This window comes from Lynx canadensis, chromosome C1 (assembly GCF_007474595.2).
Source record: "Lynx canadensis isolate LIC74 chromosome C1, mLynCan4.pri.v2, whole genome shotgun sequence".
In the NCBI taxonomy this organism is placed as follows: domain Eukaryota; kingdom Metazoa; phylum Chordata; class Mammalia; order Carnivora; family Felidae; genus Lynx; species Lynx canadensis.
Window position 1 is genome coordinate 74,807,740 of NC_044310.1, and position 13,239 is coordinate 74,820,978.

At 39.3% G+C, this 13,239-nt stretch overlaps 1 protein-coding gene and 1 long non-coding RNA gene across 3 annotated transcripts in view; one reads left to right on the plus strand and one right to left on the minus strand.

Moving 5' to 3' along the window:
- Window positions 1-82: 82 nt before the first annotated feature.
- LOC115520149 lies at window positions 83-6,172 on the plus strand. Of its 2 annotated transcripts, XR_003970706.1 has the most exons (3): window positions 83-125; window positions 1,433-1,526; window positions 5,148-6,172. It is a non-coding gene; the product is annotated as an uncharacterized LOC115520149 (long non-coding RNA). The 2 variants fall into 2 exon arrangements; XR_003970705.1 differs by lacking the exon at window positions 83-125 and having other exon boundaries at window positions 1,405-1,526.
- GTF2B (general transcription factor IIB) overlaps window positions 3,730-13,239 on the minus strand; it is a 33,318-nt gene continuing 23,808 nt past the window's right edge. Inside the window, exons 3-7 of the mRNA XM_030324234.1 lie at window positions 12,995-13,128; window positions 8,975-9,121; window positions 8,713-8,842; window positions 6,198-6,479; window positions 3,730-4,242 (exon numbers count right to left, since the gene is read on the minus strand). Coding sequence (XP_030180094.1) covers window positions 4,109-4,242; window positions 6,198-6,479; window positions 8,713-8,842; window positions 8,975-9,121; window positions 12,995-13,128 — 827 coding nt within the window. The 3' untranslated portion in view covers window positions 3,730-4,108. The remainder of the gene's footprint in view (window positions 4,243-6,197; window positions 6,480-8,712; window positions 8,843-8,974; window positions 9,122-12,994; window positions 13,129-13,239) is intronic.

Consider the following 13,239-nt stretch of genomic DNA (forward strand, 5'->3'; position numbering starts at 1 on the left):
CACAGAATCCGAAGCAGGCTCCAGGCTCTGAGCGCTCAGCACCGAGCCCGACGTGGGGCTCAAACCCACAAACTGAGATCGTGACCTGAGCCGAAGTCAGATGCTCAACCTACTGAGTCACCCAGGTGAGCCCACCTCCTTTCCTCTTTCCTTAAGCAAGAGTTGCAGTCTCCCAGGATGACGGTTAAAAGTCCCCTTGACTAGAGAAATGCCAGTGAAGGTTATGAATGGAGGTTTATGCTTGTGCCAGACACTGGGCCTCTGTGGCCTAGAGATCAGCTGAATGGTACTTTTGTAGTGACACCTTGAAGTCTTGAGATCCTGATGAAACGAGTGTGTATGTGGAAATATCCAGGAGGGGGAGAGTGAGGGAGGTGTTTAGGGGACTGGGGAATCTGTCAGTAGTTCCACAATTGGCAGATGAGATTAAAACTCCAGCAACAGGAAAAGTCAGGGCCACTGACAATTGGAAATATTGGCATGGGGCATAGAGAGGCCTCCTGGCTGGATTACGACCAGATGGGTAATAGGCTGACCCCCTCAGCTGTTCATCTTGATAATTAAAGTAAATCTTGCACCTGTGATATTAAATTAGCTCAGAAACCAAAGACAACCATGGGTAAAGTACGTTTGTTGGTTTGAACACAAAGGCTTACTATCAAGAGGCATCTAGTTTAAGAAGCATTTAGTTTGGAGAAAGAGCTAGAGTGATCTCTAGCTATTAACTCCTTGCCACCTGAGCTGATTCGAAAATAATTCAGAAACTCACTCTGAAGAGCTTTCCCAAAAAGCCAGATACGAGTATTGCATTGAATAATTTTAATTTCATAACTGAACCGAATTGTATTTGAAAGTTACAACTAAAGTCAGTCCTGAGGCATCCTCCTGTGAAATAAAACCCAATAGTATAGTTTAATAGAAACCAGCACTAGATTGAGTGATCAAGGGACCTGAGTCTGTCCTCTTTCCTAATAGTAAACTTGGACACATCTTTTGATTTCTCCAGTCTTCTCTAATCTACAAAATGAGATTGGACCAGAGTGCTCAAACTCAGATTCCATGAAACGTTTTTTTTTTTTTTTTTAATGTTCATTTGAGAGAGAAAAAGCATGGGGAGGGGCAGAGAGAGAGAATCCCAAGCAAGGCTCTGCACTGTCAGTGCAGAGCCAGAAACAAGGCCCGATCCCATGAAGCATGAAATCATGACCTGAGCCAAAATCAACAGTCTGACGCTTAACCGACTGAGCCACCCAGGCGCCCCAGATTCCATGAAATTTATCAAACCCTCGAACTTGTAGTCATAGTAGAGACTGTCAAAGTGGACTGTAGTGAGTCCTTGCTTTAAATACTGGGAATGGAATGGACTACCTTAACCAAGGTTTCAACTGTTTAAAGATGACAGCATTAAGATGGACCCACTTTATCTTCACAGAAATTGCCTTGCATGGGGAATATCCGTAACTGGCCAAAATGTAGCCCACACAGAAGCTGGCTTCAACTTCTTGGTGTGATCAGCTCTCAACAAGGTGGGTTTTGTGCTGTGTATGGGGAGTTTTTCACACCTCATGAGGGAAGTCAAAACCATGCACAATCCCTGGTTTAGAATATGGGTCAGACTCCTTTTGCTGGTTACAAAGACCTGGCCATGATTTTTTTGAATTTCTAAGTATTACTAATTTTGCCGTACTAAGCAATCAAGTAAGTTACAACTGAACACCCCACATCTCGAGTGGATTTTAAACCTCTATTTATAACAGCCTTGAAGCAGAAGGACAAATAAGGAGTAAGTCCCAGTGAGCTAGAGAGAACGCTAGAGGGGCCAGAGGCCAAAACGTGGCATTGCTGTGGATTGCCCCCCTTCCCTAAGTGAAAATGTTCTAGTGGTCAGATGAAATGACTCCTAAACAGGGTCATTAACAATGCATCACTTCCAAACACAGCTGTCCCTATCAAGGACACACATGCTCTGAGGCCTGGGGTAAGAGGAAAGAACAAGTGACCCTGCTACTTTAGCTCTTGATGAGGTACTTCTTTCAGTATCTGCAATTGAGTTAAATTGATCAAACCATCTGGGTGGCATAGTTTTTTAAAACCAGAATTTTATTTTCAGAGGTTATCTACCAGAATATAAATTACATCCCCCAAATAAACCTTCTGCCCCCAGATTAATCTTTAAAATCAGTTCTATCTGGGCTGATGGCTCAGAGCCTGGAGACTGTTTTCGATTCTGTGTCTCCCTCTCTCTCTACCCCTCCCCCGTTCATGCTCTGTCTCTCTCTGTCCCAAAAATAAATAAACGTTGAAAAAAAAAATTAAAAAATAAAAAAAATAAAAAATAAAAAAAAAAATAAAATAAAATAAAATAAAATCAGTTCTACTGATCTAAGCTCTTTCAATGTATAGAACACAAAAAATAGACCAAAATGTTGACACGGCGGACTGGTAGGGGCTAGGTTTTTTAATCCCCTTTATGCTTATCTCCATTTTTCTAGTTATCAAATACATTTTTGTAGCCAGTAAAATGAAAATACTAATATTAGTATACCTGAACTGCCCAACTATGTTTTAAAAATAAAACACAGCACAACAGCAGGAAAGAAAAAAATACCAAAATACCGGTGCTCACTCCTAAGTGGCTTCTGGGTGCTATCGTTACGCATTTTCCAAATGTTCCAACTTATGATCATAGCAAAAATGACTATTTTAAGATCTAGTTAACTGGTTGCAGCTTGCAGTGAAAAGTCTTCAGTGGATGGGAAGTTTTGTGGTCAGTCGCTAGAAACTGGGGAGAACAGAGGGGAGGACCCCTGCTCTCAGTCTGTACTTGGAAAAATGGAGAGGTGCGGTGCTGGGGACCAAAGATGGGGGTGCCGAGGGAGACACTGACCTAAGATTTCTTGTCCTGAGTTTCGTGCTGGGTGGGATGAGTTCTGCCTGGAGTCCTCACGAGCCTTGCGATCCTATATTTGGTGAGTGTTCTTGCGTTTACTTCTCTGGTGTTCTCCCCCGGCTTTGAGTAGTGCCGTTTGCGTGTCACAGATTTTGTGCAAGGGAGAAACAGCATTTGTCTTCCTGGCCCAGCAGTCATCCCCATTCCGTGGCCAACAGAAACGAGAGAAGGTCTGATCCTCTAGAGGCGCAAGCCCCTTTTTGGACTAGAGTCTGAACCCCCCTACTAGGCTGCAACAGGAGACGTACTTCTAACCCAGTGCTAAGCTCGTTACGTGTCAGAACCTTACACCTGCTCTGAGGCAGTGCGGTCTACAGTGGTGTGTGTCTAGCATGGATTCAAGTCCCCTTGTAAACTAGTTGGTAAAAGGGCAACATTTTATTGGTCTTTGCTTACAATGAACACCTTCACATCCCAATCACCTACAGGGGGCGTGCTTACTAGAAAAATTACCAGACATTCCGAGGCCCAATAACCTCCATTTTAAATATTCTTTATATCAGTAAGAATAGTTACGAAATGGTAACATCCAAAAATTGATGTTGGTAGGCCAACAGATTTCATCTTCTCTGCTCCATAAGCTCACTGAGGAAAAACACAGGAATGTTTTTATATCTCTCAAGCCAGTGCCTTTCAAGGTCCAGTTCACTTCTTACTGTTCTATATGTACAGTTAATAATTCACACAGGCCCCCGATGTTCTTGATGTCAAAAGTGGTTCCCCAAACCTCTTTGTTATACAAAAAAACACCTAAATCTATAAATGGAAAAAAACAAAACAAGAGCCTCTATCAGCTTTATTAGCTGCAATGATATGCATTATTTGTAATTATAAATTACATGTAACATGTAATTATAACAAAAACTTTAGTTTTGAAAAACGTTTTATTCAAGAATTACATAATTTCAAATACCTTCCAAAATACAGTTTCCTAGGTTGCTACAAAAGAAAGCAAATTCAATAAGAAATTTAAATCATTAAATATGTTTCACTAGTATATACATACAGAATGCCAAGCAATTAATATTTAGCCCTGGAATGCGTACCGTGTCTTTTGTTTTTCCTTATTAAAGAAAGGCTCAATCCAGCACTTGGTATAGGCTATGTACAACAGGCCGAGTTCAGTGTTCACAGGAGTTTGACATCAGCTGCCTCGATTTACAGCTGTGGTAGTTTGTCCACAGGGGTGTCAAATTTGAAGTCTGTAGGAAACAGATCTGGAGCTCGAGGATAGATCAGCCTGTAGGACTGTCTGATTGTAACATCAGCGACACCAGCAATATCTCCAATTTCTAAAAGACGGAAATCAACATATTAAGGATAACTTCCATCCTATCTCCCTTCCACTACGTGCACTCCAGTTTGTGAGATACGGTAATATAAAAGCCACAGTGAGAAAACGAGAAATGTTGATTTTTAAAACCTGACGATGGAAGTCCATACGAAGAGGCAGAATGGAGGGCTACAGTTAGTAACAATAATGAGGTAGGAGCCCTTATTACCTCAAAGGGCTGTCATAGTAGTAGGAAAAGATTCACTAGATGTAAAACATTGGAACAATGCCCAGGGCACAGCACCATGAGTGGTAACTATTATACTAGCCATAGGATCTAGTATCTAGAAAGACAGGAAGTCTTTCTGAGGATCCCGGGAGTAACCCATGAATACACTCTTATGAGGAAACTCACTTCATCATTGCTATTTTTAAAAGTTCCTCTTCTAATTAACTTCTAGTTAATTCTGTTAAGAGGTTCTCTGGTTAAAAGGTTCAAGCTAAAAGGGAATCGTACTAGAAATGGTTCCACAACCTCTTCTGTCTACTTCGTACCTCAGATAGTACACAGCTACTTGATACAGCTGTACATTCCAGCACAATGGGAAGCTTCCACTCTTGCAAACACAGAACACTGAGCACAGGGAGCTCACGAGTATTTCTAGTGTACAGTAGATCCATGTTTACCCTTCAAAGTCATTGTCATCTTTCTTCCTTTTTATTAAAAAGTCCCAGAGGACTGCCACTTGACAAGTATTGGGTTATAAATACTTAAACAAAATGGAGTTTTAAAAGACAGGCTTTAAAACAAACTCATTTTACCGTAACCTTTCCACAGTTCAAATCATAAGGTTTTACGAGTTTTCAGTGTGGATGCCTGCCATCACTGTGCAACGAGCTAATTTTAAGTTTCTTATCCTCTAGACACAGATACCAGTGAACGCCAACCGGCCACTGGGAAGGGAAGAAAGGGGCCTTAAAAACAAAGAACTTCATGTAAAACACAAGCAGCACAAAGTGCCAAGATCAATATTTCTGTGTTGATTAGAACAAACTTTACAAGTAGGAATAAAGGTAAGGACAATCTGCTTCGCTTCAAATTCTCAATTTTACCAGAAGACTCAAAATTTCCTTAAAAAATATGACTGGAGGCCAAAAGGAACAGATAACCAATGGTTGGCTTCCTTCTAATCATTCTTCTATGTGATGTATTACTTTTATTAATATAGAAACATACGGCCTAAGCTGAGGTGAAAGGCTGTTCTGAGTAGGGTAGTACAGTCATCGCAGCAAGGAATTTCGCTACCTTTTCAATTTTGAACTGACTGCTCCTTTTCTGTTTATGCAACTTTTTGAGGATCAGAGAAGTAATTGATGAATACATGCTTGTAAAGAAATTCATTTAGGACTTCTGTTTGAAAGTTCCCCTATGACAGTAAACTCAAAACTGGCTTTAGAAGGCTGAACTACTTCTATCAGGATCTTCATTAAGAAAGTGAGTAACATATGAAAGGAGAAAGAGAAGAGGCTTCGAGGAATGTTACAGCTGCCGATCAGCACAAATTTCCCATGTGCCGAGCTGTGCGGGCCACGCCGGACAGCAGGAAACAGGCATGGCCCCCACCTCTCAAGATATAAAAAATTTTGGTTAAGTTTTGAGGGGAAAAAAGAACTATTCAAAATAATGTTTAGGCGGGACAAAAACAACTTCTAGAAATGAAAAATGGACAAACTCAATACTTAAAGTGAATAGGAACAAAGCATGTCATACACAGAGTATGTATGTGTATCCACAAATATTTTTGTTTATGAGCCACTTAAGAAAATCTAGTATTTTGCTTGTCAGTTTTGACTCTAAGAAACTACCTCTTAAATGTGGGTTTGGGATATTTACCTGCTTTGTACCTAAAATGGAAATACAATGACACACTAAAACTTCAGTTTCATCACTGCCTTCCTGAGAAAGAATCCTACCTTTTTGGGTCCTCTTCTCAGCGGAGGCCTGTGAGGCCATGTAAATGGCTGCCGCCGCCACAGATATCGGGCTCCTTCCAGGAACCAAGTCCAATTCCACAGCTTTACGGGCTATGTGTGTAGCTGCCATCTGTACTTGTTTAGGAAGACAAAGGTTGGAACAAAACCTGGACATGAAGTCCCCGGTTGTAATCAAATCCACACTGGTTTCTAGAGCTTTCAAAATAAGTTTAAAGCATCGACCGATTTCTTTCTTAGAAATTCGTGACACGGCACATATTTCTGAAAAAAAAAAAAAAAATTTAAATCCACATTAGTCATATGGTTCACTAAAAAATCATTTCTGATTATAAAATATATTCTATTTGCAAAAATGCAATTATGCTTTAAATGGCCTGATTAAAAAATGGGCAGGGGATCTGAATAGATACTTTTCCAAAGACAACATGCGGATGGCCAACAGGCATGTGAAAAGATGCTCGACATCACTAATCATAGGAAAATGCAAATCAAAACCACGATGAGATATCAGCACTTGCTGGTCAGAATGGCTATTTTCAAAAAGACAAGAAATAGCAAGTCTTAGGGGAGAAGATGTGGGGGAAAGGAAACCCTCATGCACTGTTGGTGGGAATGTAAATTGGTGCCACTATGGAGCCCCTCAAAACACTAAGAACAGAAAAACCGTATGATCCAGCTATTCCATTTCTGGGTATTCATACAAAGAATACTAAGACACTGATTCAAAAAGATATATGCACCCCTATGTTCAATGCAACATTATTTACAAAAGGCAAGAAATGGAAACTATCCAAATGTCCATCAGTGGAGAGATGGATGAAGAGGTGCTATATAAACACGATGGATACTACTCAGCCATAAAAAAAGAATGAAATCTTGTCATTTGCAACAACATGGATGGATCTAGGGGGTATTATGCTAAGTGAAATGAGCCCGAGAAAGACAAATGATTTCCCTTCTAAGTGGAATCCAAAAAAACCAAAACAAACAGACAAATGAAACAAAAACTCATGGATACAGACAGCACACTGGCGATTACCAGAGGAGAAAGGACTTGGGCAGTAGACAAAACAAGTGAAAGGAGGCAACTGTCTGATGATGGATGGTAACTAGACTTTTAGTGATTACTTCATAGTGATTACAGACGTCAAATTACAGCTGACCCCTGAACAACTCGGGTTAGGGGGTGCCAACCCCCAGCACAGTCACAGCTCCAGAGAGAACTCTTTATTCCCCCAAAACTTAACTACCAATAGTGTATTATCGACAGGAAGCCTTATCGATAACAGTCAACATTGATTTCGTGTATTATAGACTGTTTTTATAATAAAGTAAGCTAAAGAAAATATTAAGGATATTATAAGAGCAACTACAGTACTATATAAAAAAAAAATCAGTGTATAAGTGGATGTACACAGTTCAAATTCGTGTTGTTCAAGGGTCAAATGTATAATACTGTCCACCCAAAACTCATATATAGTATAGATGGTGTATATATATACACATGCATGGTATATAACATACCATTTTTACTTTAGCTGTAAAGAAGTCTTTCAAACAAGTTAAATGTAGGTTCTTAATATCTCAAAATATTAACTTCTCTGAAATTTCAATTCAAACAAGTTAAGTTTCTTCTACTAATCCAAACTTTGTTGATATTTATGTATTAATCTGTTATAAGAAGTATGTCTATCACGGAAATAAAAAAAAAAACCTCAAAGCTAAAGAGTACTTCTCAAGCTACCCAATGTCACATGTACATGCAACCCCTGGGATTATAGGCATAATAACATGAGATCAAATATTCGACCCTGTTATTCTAAATACTAAACTACCAAACACTTTCAGACCAAAAGCCTTCGTTTTAGTTGTAATAACAAAAACGATGATGATGATAAAAGCCACTGCCGCATCGTAAAGTACTCACTGATGAATGAAAGGTAATGAAAATCTTAAGCTAAAACGAACTCTGGAGGGCAAGTCAGTGTGAGCGTCACAGCCAACAGGCTGTCATGTATTCGTGACTGCAAACTGGACAAAAATACGAGTTCTCCCAAAGCCTCCAGCTTAAGTGTAAAAGTGCAAATTGTAAAACTCGAGAATGTTTTCTAAGGCCTGATTCCCTCACCTGTAGAGACCTGTGCTAGGAGTGGAAATGGTTTTCCATGCATCAAGGGTACACGCTTGGTAACAAAGGCTTACTCTGGCCTACGAAGCCAGGCCTCAAAGCCCACAAGATGAAGTCAGTCAGAAGATCTCACGAGCAAAGAACACGGAGCTTACGTGGACTAGAATGACTAAAACAGCTGGAAAAGAACATGGCTAAGATCTTCTGTCAAGGAACAAAATAAGGAGGCGTCTGGAAATGATACAAAGATGGATTACTGGAGGTAACCAGGAAGACATGACTCAGGTACGTAGTGTCAAAGCTCCTTGACTTCGGTCTGTTACTTTAACATAGAAAACATTTTTATCTCCGCAACTAAAAACTTACCTTTAAATGTCCTAGGAACCCCTTCTTGTCTACAGGCAATATAGAGACAAGCGGAAGCTATGGCATCATTAGCTCTTCCCTTCAGGCTCTTCTGTTCATACACTTGCTTGAATAAATTATTTGTTCGATCCTTTAAAGCAAAGAAACGAAGTTTAATTAACTCTAGGCCATTTAATTAGTTGCAATATCAAAATTTCATATGTTCATTAAATTATGCTAAGTCAATGCCAGAATGGCTTAAAGGAGACAGACAGGAACTTACAACTATATTTCGAGGGAGGTTGATTCTGTCTGCCATAGTAGTGATTTCTTTGAAAGCATTCATCATTGCCCGATCAGAACTACTCATTGTTCTCCGATTTTGGTACTTAGAATTGCCAAATTCATCAAAACTTGCAGCTCCTGTACCCTGTAAAACAAAGTTTTATAACTTTATGCAAAAAAGTTTTCAAAGAATGAACAGACATTTCTAAGAAAACATAACTTACATGATCTGACTCCATATGCCCAAGAAATCTACCCTGTGCCTCCTCCCTATTCCTTAGTAGAACAAATACCAGGTCAAGATGGTTTAAATGAGTATCTGTGAGAGAAGCCAATAACACAAACTGTCACATTAACAGACCTAAGGAGAAAAATTGAAGGATCTTCTCCAAAGGTGCTATAAAGGCAGGCAAACAAAATTCAAAAGCCATTTTTCGAAAAGAACTCGCAAAATACTACAAATGAGTGAGTGGTGCTTATTAGAAAATCACTCTTCCAGGCTTAGGCCAGAACAATGATTAATGGAGAAAAAAGGCATGCTCTGTTTTACTGTGCTTCACTTTACCGCATTTAGCAGAGACCGTATTTTGTTGTTGGGGTGGTGGTGGTGGTTGTTGTTAACAAATTGAAGGTTTGTAGCAACCCTACATTGATCAAGTCTCTTGGCACCATTTTTCCAACAGCATTTGCTGATTCCAGATCTCTATGTCACATTCTTGCAATATTTCAAACTTATTCATTATGGTGATCTGTGCAGTGATCTTTGATGTTACTCTCGTAATTGTTTTGGGACTCCACAAACTGCACACTTCTAAGACGGGAAACTTAATAAATCTGCATGTTCTCACTGCGCCACTGAGCAGCTGGTCCCCCCACCTTTCTCCCTCTCCTCAGGCCTCCCTATTCCCTGAGACACAATACTGAAATCAGGCTAATTAATAACCCCATAATGGCCTCTCCGTGTTCAAGTCAAAGGAATAGTCCTATGTTTCTCGTTTTAAATCAAAAGCTAGAAATGTTAAGCGTAGTGAGGAAGGCATGTCAAAAGCTGAGACAGGCCAAACGACAGGCCTCTTGTGCCAAACAGCCAAGTTGTGAATGCAAAGGGAAAGTTCTTGAAGAAAATTAAAAGTGCTACTCCAGTGAACACACCAATGATAAGAAAACGCAACAGCCGTATTGCTAATGTGGAGAAAGTTTTAGAGGTCTGCACAGAAAGTCAAACCAGCCACAACAATCCCTTAAGCCAAAGCCTAATCCAGAGCAAGGCCCTAACTCTATTCCTTTCTATAAAGGCGGAGAGAGGTGAGGATGCTGCAGGAGAAATTTGGAAGCTAGCAGAGGTTGGTTCATGAGGTTTAAGGAGAAGAAGCTGTCTATAGTACAGAAAGTGCAAGGTGAAGCAGCAGGTGATGCAGAAGCTGCAGCAAGTTATCCAGAAGATCCAGCTAAGAGAATTCATGAAGACGGCTACACCAAACAGATTTACAGCCTTCTATTGGAAGAAGATGCCATCTAGGACTTCCATAAACTTAGTTGATAAAGCAGCTGCAGGGTTTGAGAGGACTGACTCCCAATTTTCAGAGAAGTTCTACTGTGGGTAAAACACTATCAAACAGCATCACAAGCTACAGAGAAATCACTTGTGAAAAGGAATAGTCAATTGACAGAGCAAACTTCATTACTGTCTCATTTTAAGAAATTGCCAGGACATCTGGGTGGCTCCGTTAAATGTCTGACTCTTTTATTTCTGCTCAGGTCATGATCGCACTCACGGTCATGGGATCAAGCCTCACATTGGGTTCTGTACTGACAGCACAGAGCCTACTTGAGATTCTCACTCTCTCCCTCTCTACCCCTCCCCTGCTCACACATGCACATGCGTGTTCTCTCAAAATCAATAAATAAACTTTTAAAAAAATTTCAGTCACCTACCCTTCAGAAACCATCAACATCGAGGCAAGACCCTGTACCAGCAATAAGGTGGTAACTTGCTGAAAGCTCATATTATGGTTATTAGCAATACAGTATTTTTAAATTAAGGTATATGCATTTTTTTTTTTACATAATGCTACTGCATACTTAATAGACTACAGTACAGCATAAGTATGACTTTTATATGTACTGGGAAGCTACAAAAAGGCATTTGACTCTCTTTATTGGAATATTTGTGTTACTGTGGTGGTCTGGAACCAAACCCGCAGCATCTCTAAGGTATCCCTGTACTAGGAAAACTAGCCAATATAATGTAATTATAATTACATAATGTAATTAGACAAAAATTATACTAACTATACTGGTGTAATTATTTTAAAATTAGGCAAGAGAAAAATTAGAAGTACTAATTTGAGAAGGAAGTGGTAAACGATTTGCAGATAGTCTTTTTGTATACTTAGAACACTCAAAAATCACTGTAAAACTGCTAAAAATAATAGAATTCATTAGGGGCAAGGTCAAAATGAATAGAAATCAATAGCCTTCATGTGTATAACCAAACAGAACACAATGAAAAACAAAAGCGCCAATACAAAACAACAAAAAAGATAAATATCTAGGAATCAACTTAAACATTTAAGACCCTTATGAAGAAAACATCCTCTGAAGGACACACATGACTTAAGGAAGTGGAAAAGCATACTATGTTTCTGGACAGGAAGAAGTCTACTTTCCCTAAGTCAACTTGCAAATAAGTCTAACCAAAACCTCACTGAAAATACCAACTTTTTTTTTTAACAAAGTGATCCTAACCTTTAAATGGAAAAGACTAGTGAAGAAAACGCTAAGAAAGAAGAGCAACGAGGGAAAACTAATACTACTAGATATTAACACAGTGTGGTGTGACATGTGACTGACTAGGCCAGGACAGAGAAAAGGACAGAATGTCCAGAAATATTCCCAAATACATACAGAAAATCAGTATATGACAAATGTAGCATCTTAAGAATTTCTGCAGTGTAGGCACAAACAACGGTCAAAGGATACAGGAGAAAACTAGTGATAGTGGTTATCCTGTTTTTGACAGGGAAAGAGGGTTGTGGTGGGAACTGAGTTTGGGGGTCAAGAGAAAATTTATTGTGTTCTTTTTACATTTGTGTATGAGTCATGTATTTCCTATTAAAAAACAAACACTAAAAGAAGTTACAGTGTCCATTAGTTGCGATCTTAGATTTTAAAATGTCCTCAGGATGCTTTTTACTCAGCCTGTAAGGCTAAAGCAAATGCAGAAATCACCTACTTAAGATACTAACAGCTTTTTTCAAAGCCTACACCACTTTTCAAATTTTATATGTACTTTATAGAGCATGAAAAAATAATTAATAACTTGCCTTTTCAGAACACTTTCTTAAAAATAGACTATGCAGTGGTGTAGATGAAGTTCTGAAACAGCATCACTTGATTAGTTTCCTTGAATATTGCCCCCGCTACTTCCAATTCAGGTAAAAGAGCAAAAAAGAGCCAGGTTGCCAGACAGATTACACTACTGCCTTATCTAATAGCAGCAGCTACCATTTACTGAATACACACTACATGTTGTTATAAACACTTTACAATACGTTCCCATGTAACCCTCAATGTTTCTATGAAGTACTCTTATTCTCACTTCACTGATGAGGAATGTGAAGCTTTATACATCATTTAGGTAGGTCATAAATTCACCAATATTAGAAAACAGGCTATGCTGACCTACAATTATCTTAGGTAATGTGGGGGGGAAAGAAAAGACATTTATAATATTCAAGGAACATATCAATAAGATCTCATAAAGATCATTCTACACTCAATTTTTGGGCAAAATGTGCTTCATGAAAACAAGAGCCTAAGATATAAAGACTGTAATTTTGATCTGTGTGGAAGATATGTGTAAGGGAACAATCATTCCACAACAGTGTGACTGGTAAATCTCATTCTCAGGTCAAGATTCCTCACGGGGCAGTGACTGATACTTTTGCAAAGTTTCCAAACCCCCAGGTCTTTGGTCAGTCCATACTTGCTACTTCCTGTTGAGCGGATTTATTACCTTGCCAATCATGGTTGACAAATCCCCATCACTCAGTAGAGGATTCTGAGAGTCTCCAACTCGAGATGGATCTTTTGTTGCTTTATCATTGCTGAAAGTTCTCCATTCAGACCCCACGTCAATAACTCGGTCACCTAAAAATACAAGCACAAGTCTAAATAGGATCTACTGAACACTCTTTAATGCCCAACTCAGGCGCTTTTATTCCTAGGAAATCTCAACATGGACATCCAGGCTCCAGCTTA